Source organism: Botrytis fragariae, assembly GCF_013461495.1.
Source record: "Botrytis fragariae strain BVB16 chromosome Unknown tig00000112, whole genome shotgun sequence".
NCBI classification, from domain to species: domain Eukaryota; kingdom Fungi; phylum Ascomycota; class Leotiomycetes; order Helotiales; family Sclerotiniaceae; genus Botrytis; species Botrytis fragariae.
In genome coordinates, this window is record NW_023500997.1 from 578,726 (window position 1) to 594,876 (window position 16,151).

The following is a 16,151-nucleotide window of genomic DNA, read 5'->3' on the forward strand; positions in this document are numbered from 1 at the left end:
TGGATGTGGTGGTGGGAGAATACGGAATTGGAATACATATACATGTAATGTATGTAATGTACTCTCTGCAATTCCTGCAATTCCTGCGAAAGTACTTACATTGAGATGTGAGTGATTGAGTATGTGATATGATAGAAAGCGCCGCGTAGATAAAAATCATAAAAGGTAATCTTGTAATCCATAAATCACTCCATACAATTCACAATCACAACCATAGTCAACATTCCAAATAAAAGACCACATGTATGAATCATCATTGATATTTATATCTCCTATCTCCTATCTCCTTTCTCTTCTTACTTTCCCCACCCTGCTCCGATATTAATTCAACTCGATACCATTCCACCCCCATCCTCCTCACTCTCCCATTTCCTCTGACCAGGTATCAATCCATCCGTACCTTGTCATTCCACGCCTAATTTCTTCCCTCTTCCCTCATCATCTCATTCCTCCGGCCTCTCAATTCTCACCTCCCATCACATCCACCCTCTTCTATAAAATAAAAAAGCGAATACACCCCCATTCCCAAAACGCCAATCCGGCCCGTAACCTCAGCAGCCGAAAACCATGTGCCATACCATAAGACACAACCCCTTCACATGGAAATATATGGATCCTAACCCGATACATCTTACAGCCCTTGCTTCCCATTCCTTCCCAATCACCCTATCCACTATCCCTACCCATGCCAACCGCTAGTATACATACGCACTATAAATGCTTTGAAAAGTATGTGTCCCAAATAACCACTACAACAAGTGTAAACCTCACTCAAAAGGAAAAACAAAAAACCAAGTAAAACTAAAAAGGTACTACCGAAAAAATGAACTATCAAATACTTTTAATTCTTGCGAAAAAAAGATCCCTTCCCTTTTCGCTCCCCGAAAATATCAATCATCCCAGGTATTGTAAAACAGCCCGCCGCAAGTCAAGAAATGGATATATAAAGGATCGTCGTTAGAAAAGTTGCATGCGCGCTATGCTTTAATTTCGCCGAAATCAATGAAGAGACAAGAACAATAATATGAAAATGTTGTGTGGATGTGTGAAAAGGTTTTGTTGGCATTTGACCATTTGTAAAACATGGTGGATCAAGCACCGACTGTTTGAAGAGTAGGGCTTGGTAGCCGCTCATTCGAATCGATGTGTTCAATTTCGTGCTGTGGATTCGGTTCAACTAGCGAATGCTCATCAAACTCGGCTACACGAGGTGAGGGATCTGGTGTGTAGAATTTTGTTCTGTCGTTACTGCTTGAATCTTCGTCTTCGTTTTCGTCTTCGACTGGGGGCAATGGGCTTCGTCGACCGTCAGACATACTTACTGCCGCTTCGTCATCGTCATCTACAGTTACAGCAAGGTTTAGAGGTTTGTCTGAGTACTGGGAGGAATATTTCCTATGCAATTCCCGAAAACTCCTGGCAGTCGCTGTACTTGTACTTGCAGCTGAATTGTGGCGCTGGTGAAACTCAATTGGTTCAGCAAGTATGGAGTGGAAGTCGTCATCGATAGTAGCAGGTGATGTTGCTTCAGAGTCTTCCTTGTGAGGCTGTTTACGAAGACGTAAGCGTTCTTCTGGTGACATGCTCTGAAGTTCCGTCCCGAATGTGATGACTGAAGCCTTTTTGCCATGTACAACAAAGCTTCCGGAACCACGAGAGAGTATGTCATCTGTAGTGCCTTCATCTGACATACCAGCACTAGAATTCGAGTCCCTGCCTCTTCGACTACGATGATGCGTTGGAACATGCGCCTCGCGTAAGGTTTGATGAATACTGCGACGAATTTTGCCTTTGCCAAACTTGTCCTTGTCGGTTGATTGCTCTCTATTCTCTTCGCTCGCCATGTCTGAATCGACCAATCCAGCTTGTTCAAGAACAGATTGCTCCGCAGCATCGAGATTTGGATCCGAAGGTTTAGAGCTTAAGGTTGGAGCTTGATTCAGACTAGAACGAGATGGCATCGTGGCAAGACTGGGACTTGGGGGTACAACACTGGAAACCGAAGGCTTACGTGTAGCCTGTTCGTTCATTGTTAAAGGCGGAAGTTCCCAAGATGCTTGAGCTTTGTGCATCGAGTTTGGTGCTGCTTGAAATATGTCATCCCCTGTGTGTTCTCTCTCTGTTGATGGCGAAAGCGATGGACCGGACGTAGAAGGCCGAATCATGGAGTCTAACGTAGGTGATTTTGGCGTGCCCTGCGGCGCTAAGCTACTTGCCTTGGATTGCAAACGGTTCAGAGCAGATCGTGCGGACATTGGTGTGTCTCCATTTAGATCTGTCTTTTGCGCAAAATCTCCTTCCATATTTTTTTCTTCATCAAGATCCAAAATCAAAATATCCCTGTGACACTTCAAGCGCCAGATTTCCATTCTACCCCACTTCAATTGAGCAGCCATGCGAGCTGCAGCTGACAAAACTTGCTCTCTCGTCTTTTGTTGAACTGGAGCTAGAATTTGTAAATGGCGAGCATTTCGAAGTTGAGAATCCAACTGTTTCACTGCAACGGTAAGCTTTTCTTCGGCTTCGACTACTTTTTGTAGCATAATTTGGCGACGTGCGGCCAAGATATCGTCCTGCATCTTATTGTCGATTTTTCCACTGACTATGGAAACCTCACCAGAAGGTGTTTGAATAAACTTGGTAGAATCGCTTGCACTATCTAGTCGACGGATACCTCGATTGCGTTGCCCTTCGTAGTTGCCCCCGACCACGCCACGCATACGAACTCCAGCAGTCCTAAACGCTGCGGCATAGTTGAGCTTAGCCAACCAATCATTCATCTCATCTTCATTGTCGGCTAAGAAAGTTTCCTCAAATCCTCCATGGCGCACAAAGACGAAAGCGTGCTTGTGCTTCTTGTAGGTAGAATCTACTAGAGCAACGGCGTCATCAGTTGACATCAACGCATCAGGTTTGAATTGTTCTAGTGGGGGCTTGAAAATGACAGGAGTGCCATCGTGACCTTGTTTAATATGCGTCTCGTGCTGATGCATCAAGCTTTTGATCCATGTAGTATTTCGAAAAAAGTACAGTTGTGCACCAGTCAAAATAGCTCCCCACTCCTGCCACGGGGAGCGAGTCTTCTTCTTCTTTGCATCTTTTCGCCATAATAAACCAACCTTGGTAATTTTTATATCCACAATGCCGGCTTGTGCTTCCTCAGGATTTGTAACAGTTTTCTCCGACATGAAGGCATCTGGTCGTGATCTGGCCGATACAATCTGTAAAACACCTGTCTTGAAGAATGTCTTCTGTAAATTCTGTAGATTCAGACACGGCGCAGTGCCGAGATAACTATAATGTTCGTCAAGATGCATGACGTCCTTCAAATTGGGGCGCAAAGTATCAAGTTTGCTATCAAGAATCAATGTATAAGGGTCAACTGGCTCTTTCGAGGGACGTTTGTTGGGATCGCCACCTCCTCGAAGCATCTTCGACTTCTTCTTCATTTTGTGGGGTATTATTCTCTCGCCATTGATATCTAGGTCATCCTCCACGTGGATAAAGGGTGTATATGAAATGTTGTCATAGAAGCACTCCAGAATTTCGTCAAAGATTCCTTCGCCGTGGGTGTTCTTGATGTAGTCTGCCTTGGTCATTTTATGTTTGTTATTTTTGTTGAATACATCTGTATGTAGAATAAGAAGTGAAAAGGCGATAAAATAGGCTTGGTCAGGAGATGCATAGATGCCAGGATTGCACTCATGATACCTGTTAGCAAAGCCTTGCAAACACCTATCGATCTGCTGCGTCTCCTTCGGGAGCTCAACTTCCATGAGCAACTTTCGAATGGCCATATCCATTGGATCTCCAAAGAAACCAAATCCTCTCATATAGCTACGAAGGACAGCCTGCGAGAAAGAGTCCGTTCCTTTCGACAATACACTAGCTACAACACCTCGACTAACTGCCTCTTCAAGCCTGACTAAATAGTTAGCTGGTGTATCATCATCGTATCGTTCCGGCAGAATGATAGCTTCTTCTCGGTTCAGTTGCATAGAATTGTTCTTCGAAGTATTGGAAGCAGGGGTGGTTGGTCCCGAATTATTCCCCGGTTCTGGATTCTGGCGCAATCGAGATGAAAGATTGAACAAATCGCCAAAACTTTTCCGGCCAGTGGATGTAGAAGTCCTGGTTGACGGTAATGTAGGTGTCGGTAAAGAGTCTTCGTTTGGTGCATTTCTCAAAGAGCTCAAAGTGGATGAACGGCCACGCAGCGTTAATCTGGAACGGGTCGGTGACGATCTCGAAGATGACGCAGTGGAACCTTGTCGTAATAAGGGGGTGCCCGGTCGACCTAGACCCGACGATGTCTTCATCAAAGCAGTGGGGGAGGAAGAGGTGTGAGACGGAGACGGTGGGAATGGAGAATGAGAACCTTGTGGCGTCAAGTCGTCGGATGATTTGGGGGTTGTGGCCCGAGCCGAGTCGGATGAAGGAGCAGTGGGGTATCTCGTGACAGAAAGAGAATTTGAAGCATCGTGTTGCGCAGACTTTTGTGGAAGATGGCTAAGATCGAATAATGGAGCGGGCTTCTTCCGACGAGGGAGACGAAAGAAGGTTGTTGTTGTTTGGACAGTATGCGTAGTTGTGGTGGTCGTTGCATACACTCCATGCTCGCCCGAGCTTGCATCTGATCTTGAAGATTCAGAAAGTCTATTCACTGGCAAAGCCAAGGCCGAGGATGCTTCGTCTCCATATGCAGGAGGTGAGCCACCATTGCCATGGGTCATTGGGCGATTTGGTTCGTCAAAAGTAACACGGCTTTTATTGCTCGGTCCCGACTCTGACATTGTCTTTCTTCGTTCTTTCTTCGAGAGCATTTCGATATCCGATGTATCTTCTGGTTGTGATGGTGGTTGCTCTTGTTGCTTCGCTCGATTGTCATTCACAGCCGTCGATTTGGTACGGCCGGGAAGTCTAACCCGCGACTTTTTCTTAATTGGGCGTCCTCCATTGAAATCCATGGTTGGAGCCGTGGTGATAATCTCTGGGGCTGGTATACTGTCAGCACTATGCCAAGAAGGTACACCTAGCAAGCAATTCTCTTGTCAAATTAAATTGATGAACAAATTAAATGCCTCTAAATGATGAGGAATGACATCGAATGGGGAAAAAAAATACTTGCGCTGAGGTATTGGAGGAGCATCTTCCGCTATTGAACTCTGAGCCTGTAGTCGCGACCTTGTGGACAATTGTGAGTCGGAAGCATGTCGAAACCTTAACATCGAGAAGCGACGATGTTTCGAAGTTTCCTCCTGTATCGGTGGTGAGCCGGATCGCTGAAGCGCAGCAGGATAATCTGTGGCAGGTCTAACTAACATGGGTAACGATGCCATTGTTCCTGGTTCTGCGGGATTTGAAGGGAAATCTCCAGGCGAAGGACGTCGTGGCATTTGTTCACTCGCTCTGCCATCTGGAAGTTCGGTATCGAGAATTGGATTTAAAGTATTTGAATCGACGGGAAAGAAGCTATGTCGTCGCATTTCAGCATCGCTGGCAGCAGCACGACGACGTAGTAATGGCATTTTGGAGAAACGTCGAACAACATTGATCCTACCCCAAGGGATAATTAGGAAGCAAGGTGATTATTCTTGTTTCAGCTGAAGAAAAAAAATCACATTTGCAAATGGAGTGTCGGATTGAATTAGCGATGGGTGTTTGAAGAGTTGTGTATCCCTTCGTATGAGGCTAATATGGTAGGGAAGATATCCTTGGGAAAGTAGGAGAGTCGTAACAAGTGGATAAGAGGGAAAGGGCCCAACGGGGTTCTGAGGTTCTGGACTGGGGGGGTAATTGGTGGTTGGTGGATAATGGGCAATTGGCATAATACGTCGAGAAAAAGGAAGTGTGGAAGAGAGGGAGAGGAGAGGGAGATGGAGAGGGAGAGGGAGAGGGAGAGGGAAGAACAAAAAGTAAGATACGAGTGAACAGAGCCAATCAATTTTAACAAATCATATAAAATTCCCAAGTGCAAGAAAGCGTAATAAAAGCTTGGTAGGAAGGAGTAAAAGGTATGGGATGGGATCAATAATTTACAAATTCTATTTATGAGCAAGTTACTAGGTAAGTTTGATTTATCTAGTACCTAGGTCCTAGGTAGGTAGTTATCGACTAGGTAATACTAATAGAGTACAAAGCAGGTAGACTGAAAATCCCACCCAAACCTTTTAGTCTTTTCTTTCCCCTGAGGTGAATGACGCAAAGTTGGATGGACGAAAGCATAGAATCAAAAGAATCAAGTAGAGTAGTAGAGTAACACTGTGGGTTATTTATTGTTATTGTTATTAAGTAAAGACTTTTCAACATTTGCAAGACAGTGTGTGTTTGGGAGGTATACTATCTATTTATTAGTAGTTATCACCTAGCATATCTCACTATTACTACCTGCCTAGGGATAAAACACAAATAACATCAAATGTCAAATATCGAATATCGAATATCAAATATCAAATATCAAATACCAAATACCAAATACCAAATCAAATCGATACCCAGAACTCGTGTTTGCAAATAACCTTATTATCATCATTACTACATACGGGGCCTATCTACCTAGCTCGTACTTTCTGCCATTCGCGTGTGAAGCTTCTTGAGTAAAAGTTTAACAGCCATCCACCATCCACCATCCACCATGCATTGAAGATGAAGATGTAGATGAAGATGTAGATGAAGATGTTAGGGCTGTCTGTGTGCTATCTGCGTACTATCTATTAGAGAGAGAAAATATCAAGGCTGTCTGTGTGCTATCTATGTACGATCTATGTACGATCTATCCTATCTATGAGAGAGAGCAATGTGCTATCAGAGAGACGAAAAATCTTCACCAAACAACAATGATCATTTCCCCCTTTCGACCAAATAAGGTGTACACTTTGGAGAATACTCTGAAACATATAAACCTAACTTTTGCAATACCCCATACGACCATGTTAAAGTAAAGATTGCCATCTGGTCCAAGTGCTTTGTTATATGGATCAATAAAATTTGATACTTCCACAATGCAATTTCCTGGACATGGGCAAAACCGATCGCGATACCTATAAGGTGGTCTCGGGCAGTCAGGCCACCCGTCGCCTGGATGCCAGTGAGCCAGTGAGCCAGTGAGCCAGTGAGCCAGTGCATGGGATGGGGCCAACCGTTTTTCTAGAAGAATCAAGCAGTCGCCCTTATTTTTAGATCATGCTGCGTTAGGCTTGAGCTGTCCTGGAGCTTCCATTTGGGATGGTGGAATGTTCTAAAGCGATGAATGATCTGCATGGTGGGAGAAACAGAAACCTAATGAACCGTTGGAATTAGAATCCCTCGTGGATAAGGTGACGCTCATACATTTGGGAGAGATGTTGTCAAAGGCACATCTGAGAGATATCCGAGGGACATCTGAGAGACACGAAGAGATGTCACCATTTCTTACAAAGGACATTCTTCTGACATCAGCCCAGCCACTCCTTCACGATAAGCTGCTTACCCCTCTCTGCTCTGTCGTATGAGATCAGCTCTGTCGTGTGAGATGAGAAACGCAAAGCGAGAGGAGCAAGCACGAAACAAGATATCCGTACACTCTGCACATGGGATGTCTCTATGCAGATGGAAGACCGGTCGTTACCATCCAATGGGCCATGTCGATAATTCCATCATCCAGCCACCATCAAAAATCTTCATCAAGGTAACCAACCACGCATTTCTTGGCCCTCCATAGAATCTTGACGACCAGAATTTTCTTCCATGCGGTAGCCCTTCCGTCAACCAGTCACTGTAGCCAACGTATGCAGCTGAATATCTGATCTACGTAAGAAGAATCATCTACGTACGTATGTAACAAAGATACGAGATGAATGATAGTAGCTCACAATCACTTCATTGGCAATTGATTCACTGACAATGAATCCGGTGGAAGACGAGGAGATAATTCTGAGTGAATCGCAAACCAATTAGCTGAGACAGTGTATTCAGAAAAAGCAATTATTGGTATGAAGTAATGAAGTGTCCAGTCTATCATCTCTCAATGTTTCAAATCTATTATTGTAGAGTTCAGTCAGATGCCAAATGAGCAATATATTCGTTCACAAGCATCCTCTAAGATAAGGGCCGTTGTTTGTGATAAGGTACCAGTTGCAGTCCAGTGCAGTCCAGTGCAGTCCAGCACCTATGTACACTCTCCCGGTGAGCTGGTTCGTACCGAGGAAATGGATAGCATCATCACCCCGAGCATTGTAAAGAAATCTAGACAATTCGATGAACGACAAGTACCACGCGTCCTTGGGAAATTATTTCCCACCGTACACTGCACACAATGGCTTCAATGGACAAAGCGCAAACCGGAGATGAAACCACGGATTCAAAGTCGTCTCCAGATATCACCTCAAACATCAGATCTACAAATATATGGGTGGTGTACCCAGTAGATGGTTTTCCTACAGACGGAACCCATCCTCTCCAGCAACTCCTCGAATCTTTCGGATCTCAATCGGTGACGAAATTATGTGCAGGAACTTCGACGATTATTGGGATAATGTTTTGGACGCTTCTTCTGACGCCGTCGGAAGTGAAGATGCTAGAGGAAAGCGCTCTGGTGGGAATTCGTTGCCTTTTTTATTGAGGTTTCCCTTTACCTACTGTGTACGTGCTGATATTTATTGTACAGGTCATTTCTGTATCGCCGCAGATATCCTGTGGATCATTTACTAGATGATGAGATAGCATTCGATTAGATGGGATGGAAGAGGTTCAACCCAAGTATACGAGGTACGGTTTGATGTTTGAAAATGGTTACCAGATAATTCAGCAGTTGTGGAAAGCATACATGAAATACGATATATCAAATTGATACATTGTTACTATCCCGTCTGATGTTTTGGTCTATCAACAAAATTCCAATCTTTCTGAGATTCTCCTTACCAATTATTCGTTCTGGGAACCAGGCAACCTTCTAGGCCTGAATCACATTTAGTACCATCCACCTCCTAAAATCTTTATTTTATCCCTCCCACGAATCATCTCAAATATAATTCCAAGCACGACCCACCACCTCACAACCTTCATTGTCTTTCGACATTTCAATCAATCCCTAAATGCGAAATTAATCATGTCGCAATCTCACTCGACCTTATCATTATTTATTCTTCTGGTATCAATTCTCCTGTGTATCCCGTATGTCGTCGCAGCACCTTGGGCCACGGACGGTCATGCTCACTTGTCACCTGTAACCCCGCGATATCCTCCACAGGAAGAGTCGGGCATTAAATACCGCAATGTACTCCCCAAATTAAACTGGCTGCGTGATACTGCGATAGAAAAGATCTTCCGTCTTCCCCCAAAGGTCGCAAAGAAACCCAATGTGCCAGGGAGTGTGTCGCGACCTACCAATATCCAACTCCCAGCGACTTTACTTGCAAAATATGGCGGCGATAAGGTACTTCGATTCAATCTCACTACGCCAGCGGAGGAACAAGCTTTGGCAGAAGCTGCAGATACACTCTTCCTAGATGTTTGGGAGTTCACAAGTAATTGGGCGGATATTCATTTGCGAGAAGATGATGTACGTGAAACAATCTTTACTGTTGTCAAAGTGCTAATGGATGAAAAAGATTCCCTCTTTACTCGGTCTCTTGCCAAAATCTCTACATACTTCATACTCTTATCTAATGCCTGACTTGGCGAAGAGTATTTATCAATCGTATCCATCGACGGCATATGCTGATGTAGCTTTTCCTTCGAGACATGTTGAAAAAGCATTCACCCCAGCCTTGAGAACTAGTACTGTCGATGGGATGGACAACGTATTCTTTCAAAACTATCAACCACTATCCGTCATTGTACCATGGATGCGCCTTATGTCTTCCATGTTCTCAACGCACGTTCGAATGATCAGCATTGGAACTTCCTACGAAGGTCGCGACATCCCAGCTTTAAGGATTGGTGTGTCTCCCAATCTACCTTCCGAGAATCTCAAGCCACGGCAAACTATCATTTTATCCGGTGGATTCCATGCTCGAGAATGGATATCCGTGAGCTCCGTCACATACACTGCCTGGTCTTTGATTACTTCTTATGGAAAATCGCCTGCTATTACAAAGCTTCTACAAGAATTCGACTTTGTCCTCATTCCTACCGTTAACGTGGATGGATATGTGTATACTTGGGAGAACGACCGTTTGTGGCGCAAGAATAGACAACAAACCAATCTTCGATTTTGTCGAGGTGTTGATCTAGACCGTGGATTCGGTTTTGAATGGGGTGCATCGACTCAAAGCAATCCTTGTTCCGAAAGTTACCCAGGAGATGCACCTTTCCAGGCTGTTGAATCCCATCGATTTGCAGAATGGGCTAAGAATGAGACGGAGAACAATAATGTACATTTTGTTGGTTTCTTGGATTTACATTCATATTCTCAACAAGTTCTATATCCTTATTCTTACTCTTGCTCGGCCGATCCACCTAGTTTGGAAAATTTGGAAGAACTTGGCATGGGACTTGCAAAGGCTATTAGAATCTCTAGTGGCGAACAATACACTGTTGCTTCAGCTTGTGAAGGTGCCGTTTCTTCGAAAATACCAGGCCACTCATCGACAAGCAGAATGGAAACTGGAGGAGGTTCCGCTATCGATTGGTTTTATCACGAATTACGAGTACGATATAGTTATCAAATTAAGCTAAGAGATACAGGAAGTTATGGATTCTTGCTTCCCAAAGAAAACATCATTCCGACCGGAGAAGAAGTATTCAATGTTATCAAATACTTTGGAGACTTTCTTCTTGGTGATAAAGGGATTGAGAAATCAGTATCTTCAGAAGAGGCCTTGGTTACGGAATCGGTTCCATCTGAATTACCGCTCGGGGTTATGGAAGATTCGGTTATCCCGGATGAATTAGCAGATGAATATGAAGATATCAATTGGGAGTTGAAGCGAAAGCGGAAGTAGAGAAGATAAATTGATATGGACATGGACTTTGATGTCGATGTTGAGTTGAGGTTTACAGGCGTAATGAGAATCAGGTAATACCTTATGGATGAGGCGCTTGTGGGTTCAAGGCGTTAGAGTTCGTTGTGTAATGGATAGGTAGATACAATATAGCAGTTTCCCACTCGGGCACTTAACTTAATAAATAGAATTATAATGAAGTCATTGGATTGTTTTGTGTTGTGGGTAAATCAATATAGGTATATGTTGATAGCGAAATTATAGATTTGGAAAAGCTGGCGGGGTGTTTTTTTGTTAAATCTGAAGGTTGAATAGGTAGGTAGGGGGTTTTTGATTTGATTTGATTTGATCGTTCATGTTAAAATTGAATCTGGAATGAGAAGATTAGAGAGAGTAGTGTAGTGTAGTGTAGTGTAGTGTAGTGTAGTCTTGTAAGGTTTATCTGAGGATGTATAGGGACTTGGAGTTGTATTTGTGTATATATATGTTTGTGTTTGTTTGTATGTATGTATGTATGTATGTATGTATGTATATGTATGTGTATGTGTTTATTTTCTTTAGTGAGTATAGTACTAATAATTTGTTTAGATAGTCTTGTAGTCTTGTAGTCTTGTAGTCTTGTAGTCTTGTAGTCTTGTAGTCTTGTAGTCTTGTAGTCTTGTAGTCTTGTAGTCTTGTAGTCTTGTAGTCTTGTAGTCTTGTAGTCTTGTAGTCTTGTAGTCTTGTAGTCTTGTAGTCTTGTAGTCTAATATAAACTTTTGAATATCAAATGAGTTCTTGTATTATATCATATTATATTAAATAGGTAGATAACATAGTAAGAGTTACTCTTCGCTAGATACTTAGGTAGGATATATAATTTATTATATTTAAGTATGATTTTGTTATGTGTGATTTTGTAATAGATAGATATCTCCTCTTTTAGCAGAGTATTATATGGTATAGTGAAAACTTCTCTATATCTGAGTGTCTGAGTATCGGGGTGTTTAAGGATGTTGATATTAGTATTGATAGAAAGTTTTGTTTGAAGTAGGAGGTGAGTATTTAAGAGTTTTGTAAGGAGGGGGAAAAGGGGGGATGGATGAGGATATAGAATATGAGATATGGATATGAGATATAGGACATACAATATGTGTTGGTTTGAGTAGAACACAGAAGACGTAGAACCTAAATGTAGGGTCTAATTTATCAATGTATATTCAGTCTAATTAACTAGCTAACTACGAATGGAATAGCCGGCTATTGAAAGAGCTAGCCTTCGCTTTCGCTTAAATAAGACTACAAAGGCCTTTGACTTGAACCTACGTTCACACAGTGAGGGTAGGCGAGGGCGAGAAGTTTAAAAGATGAATACTAGAGATATGTACTCGAGTACTATATAAACAAGGATTGAATGAATAGCCTTAGTTATTCATAGCCTATATCTGTGACACTTTGCCTTGGAAGAACTGCGAGAGCAGAGTACAATTTATCCCTAGAATCTACAACTACAAAATAGGAAGCGGAGCGCTCGTAGAGCGCCTATACACTAGCTATATACACGTGATCGTACGCGTGAGCGATCGCATTGCGATTTGAGTCCGATCCGTGACAATATCAAAGGAGCGAATCTCACAGCAAGGCCTATTTAAGGTTTGCTTCGTCCTGTAATTAGCGAGCTCCGTAGGCAGAATGCATATTGACAACCAAAGTCTATATCTTAGGTTCTACGTCATCCATATCCTTCTCAAACTAACATTTTTCATATGGAATTTTGAGAATGATGAATCACCATGAATTTGAGTGTAGAATTTGACTAAAATTTAGGTCGGTGTTTATTCAAAACGCCGAGTATAAGTGTATTGTATATCAGTAGGATATAGGAAAGAACGATTTTGGAATGTAAATCTTGGGGATTTTGGGATGGTTGGAACTATTATACCGAGTAGGTGGAAATTGATCTATCTATCTTTTTTATAGTGTTGCAATTGCTTTTTGGAAAATTAAGGAAGAGGTATGAGGAAGTAGGAGGAAGAGGAAGTAGGAAGTAGGAGGAAGAGGTATACTGGGTAATGATGAGGAGGATTGAGAATAAGAGGAGAAGGGGGAGGGAATAAATTACCTAGGTATACTAGCTAGTTTGCTTCTTTGGAAAACCACGATTTGGAATATGGTTCTTGAAGTAACTAATGACAGCTGATATTGTACATATGATCCCGAAACCTTAAAATATAAGGCATCCTATCAGCGGGGTTTGAAGGATATAGATAGGTTATTTTTCGGGTTAGAAAACTTAGGGACCCAGAAATATACCTAGTACCCTTATAAAGAGGTTGTGCTGTGCTGTGCTCATCTCATATGACATCGATTCGTGCATGAACGCCGATGTAGATGCCGTAGTTGTGGACTGTTGATCCCGTAGACCCTTGGTTGGGTTGATGCGGGGTAGGCAGAGTCGGTAGGGTAGGTTGCTCCGAAAGTGCGAGTTCGTATGTAGAGATATATTTGGGATTATTGGATGTTGTTTAGAGTTGTTTCTTTACTTTCTTCTGTGATTAACTCGATTACTTGGTATAAATAACCTTGTGATAAGTATCGAAGTTTTTGATCCTACAACTTCATCGTTTCGTGGTTGGAACCTGAATTTATCAATTGATTGATTCTCTTGAAGTGGACGGCGTGCTATAGGATCATCTACTTCCTCATCTATTGGATATACTTCCATCCCATCTCAATTAAATAACTCCATCACACTCTTCGAGTCCCATCACATCACATCAAATCACCATGTCTCCCCAACCATTCCAAATCTCCATTCCGCAAGCCAAAATCGATACCCTCAAAACCAAGCTTTCACTCGCTGAATTCCCCGAGGAAGTCGAAAATGCAGAGTGGGATATGGGTGTTCCGTTGTCCGATATGAAACGGCTTGCGAAAGCATGGGAGCAATGGGATTGGAGAGTTGCGGAAGAGGATTTGAATAGGCAGTTAGAGGGAGCGCAGTTCACGACGGGGGTCGAGGTCGATGGGTTCGGAGAGGTGGATGTGCATTTTGTGTGGAGGAAGAGTGAGGTGGTGGGGGCGGTGCCGTTGCTTTTTGTGCACGGGTGTAGGTGATTCTTTTCTTCTTTTCTTTTAGGAGGGGATGGGGATGGGGATGAGGATTGGTGAAGAGTGTTCGGAAGGGGAAAACGAATGGATGGATGGATCGATGAATGAATACTAATGTGGACGCATCAATAGGGCCAGGATCATTCTTGGAAGTTGTCCAGCTGCTTCCACTCCTTCAACAACCAGGAGGTCCAGCATTCCATATTGTTGCCCCTTCACTTCCCAATTTTGGATTTAGCGAAGGAGTCAAGAAACGCGGATTTGCAATAGCTCAGTATGCGGAAACTTGTCATAAATTAATGTTGCAATTGGGGTATGATGAGTATGTTACGCAGGGTGGAGATTGGGGTACGTTTATTACCAGAGGTATTGGAAAATTGTATCCGAAACATGTAAGTGTTTTGTCTTGGATTCTGGGTATATCCGTTATGTCTTTCAAGATATTAACATTATACAGTGCAAAGCAAGCCATATTAACATGGTCATCGGGAAACCTCCCGCCCAAGAGCCATCCACTCCCCATTCACAAGTCGAGCTGGAGGGACTCGCTCGAACCAGTTGGTTCGAAAAGGAAGGCCGCGGATACCTTGTGGAACAATCCACCAAGCCGCAAACACTCGCCTACGCACTGCACGATTCCCCCGTCGCATTGCTCGCGTGGATTTATGAGAAACTTCACGATTGGACTGATGACTATCCATGGACCGACGATCAGATCTTCACCTGGATATCTATCTATCAATTTTCTCGCGCGGGCCCCGGAGCAGCTCACAGGATTTACTATGAATTCATGCATACGCAGCCTGGAGAAGAAAATGTGACGAAAGAGGATATAGTGAATTATAATGGGGAGGTGAAATTGGGATTGACGTTTAATCCGAAGGACGTGATAGTGTTACCAAAGACGTGGGGGAGAGCGTTGGGGGATGTAGTTTTTGAGAGTGATAATTTGGAGGAGGGAGGTGGTCATTTTTATGCGCATGAGAAGCCGGAGTTGTTGGCGAGGGATTTGAGAGGGATGTTTGGGAAGGGCGGTGGAGCGTTTGGGGTGGTGAAGGGGAAGAATGGGTATGATGAGGTATGATGAGGTAGAGTGAGGAGAGGGGAGGTAATTGAGAGAGGAGAATGATAAATTGATGATTGGCGAGTATATATCATATAGCTAGGGAATAGTGACTATTACATTACAGTACAGAGCGACACTTCATTATAAAATTGAAATAAATTGCTATTGCTCTGACATAAATATACACACTCTCTGAAACTCAATAGCTCTAATAATAAAAGTCTAAATACCTTTCTACTTCTTACTTACTAGCCAACTCTCCTCATCACATCTCAGTACTTCGCACCTCATATTTCATTGATCACCAAGCCCTCAGACAATCACACATTTCCCGCCTACCCCTCTCCATAATCTTTAGATCTTAAAAGAGATGAATGGATGGATGAATGAGGATCAGAGAACACATGCTCTCTGGATTTTTGATTCTTCATGAGACGGGGCGAGTAAGGATTAGAATGAAGTAAATGGGTTGGAAGGGAAGGAGTACGGTGTGGTGTGGTGTGGTGTGGTTGTTAGGATTGGAATTTGACATTGTGATATATACGAAATTTGATACTGCAATGTATGAAGAGAGTGGTGTGCAATGTATAGGGTAAATTTGAAAAGAGGTTGGAATATTGAAATAGATGGATGGGTAGGTAGACTAAGGGGATATTGTTTGGAAACGAGAAGAAGGGGAGAGAGGGGATTTATAGGTATGTATGTATGTATGTATGTATGTATGTATGTATGTATGTATGTATGTATGTATGTATGAATGTATGAACGTATCATGAATTGGTTGCATTGATATTGATTTGATGGATAATCTTCTTATACGCTGATTTGGATTCGGAAAGGCAGGAAGGGAAGGAAGGGAAGGGATTGATACCCGATGGTTTGGTTCAGCATGGAGTAGGTAAGCACAATATAAGATTCCCCATTCTGATAAGTTACCAGCACATATCTTCCCAACAACGGAATACTAATCCCATGCTGACTTCAATGATATGATATTTCATGGACATGGCGTGCTCATATATCATCCCTTTGAACTGATTAATCAACAATCAACTTGCCTACTTACTACACAC

General features: G+C 42.9%; 3 protein-coding genes across 3 annotated transcripts; 2 read left to right on the forward strand and 1 right to left on the reverse strand.

The window, feature by feature from the left end:
* Positions 1 to 1,091: 1,091 nt before the first annotated feature.
* Bfra_007749 (putative protein transport protein sec73 protein) lies at positions 1,092 to 5,528 on the reverse strand (the record flags this gene model as incomplete). The annotated part of the gene is made up of 2 exons (XM_037338118.1): positions 1,092 to 5,013; positions 5,125 to 5,528. The coding sequence occupies 2 exons, from the start codon at positions 5,526 to 5,528 to the stop codon at positions 1,092 to 1,094; spliced, it is 4,326 nt and encodes a 1,441-aa protein (XP_037190181.1).
* Positions 5,529 to 8,293: 2,765 nt separating this feature from the next.
* On the forward strand, positions 8,294 to 10,922 carry Bfra_007750 (putative zinc carboxypeptidase protein; the record flags this gene model as incomplete). Its single annotated transcript, XM_037338119.1, has 3 exons — positions 8,294 to 8,572; positions 8,951 to 9,538; positions 9,588 to 10,922. 3 exons carry the CDS (start codon positions 8,294 to 8,296, stop codon positions 10,920 to 10,922), a joined length of 2,202 nt encoding a protein of 733 aa, XP_037190182.1.
* Positions 10,923 to 13,688: 2,766 nt separating this feature from the next.
* Bfra_007751 (putative epoxide hydrolase 1 protein) lies at positions 13,689 to 15,096 on the forward strand (the record flags this gene model as incomplete). The annotated part of the gene is made up of 3 exons (XM_037338120.1): positions 13,689 to 14,010; positions 14,145 to 14,404; positions 14,470 to 15,096. 3 exons carry the CDS (start codon positions 13,689 to 13,691, stop codon positions 15,094 to 15,096), a joined length of 1,209 nt encoding a protein of 402 aa, XP_037190183.1.
* Between the last annotated feature and the right edge of the window lie 1,055 nt (positions 15,097 to 16,151).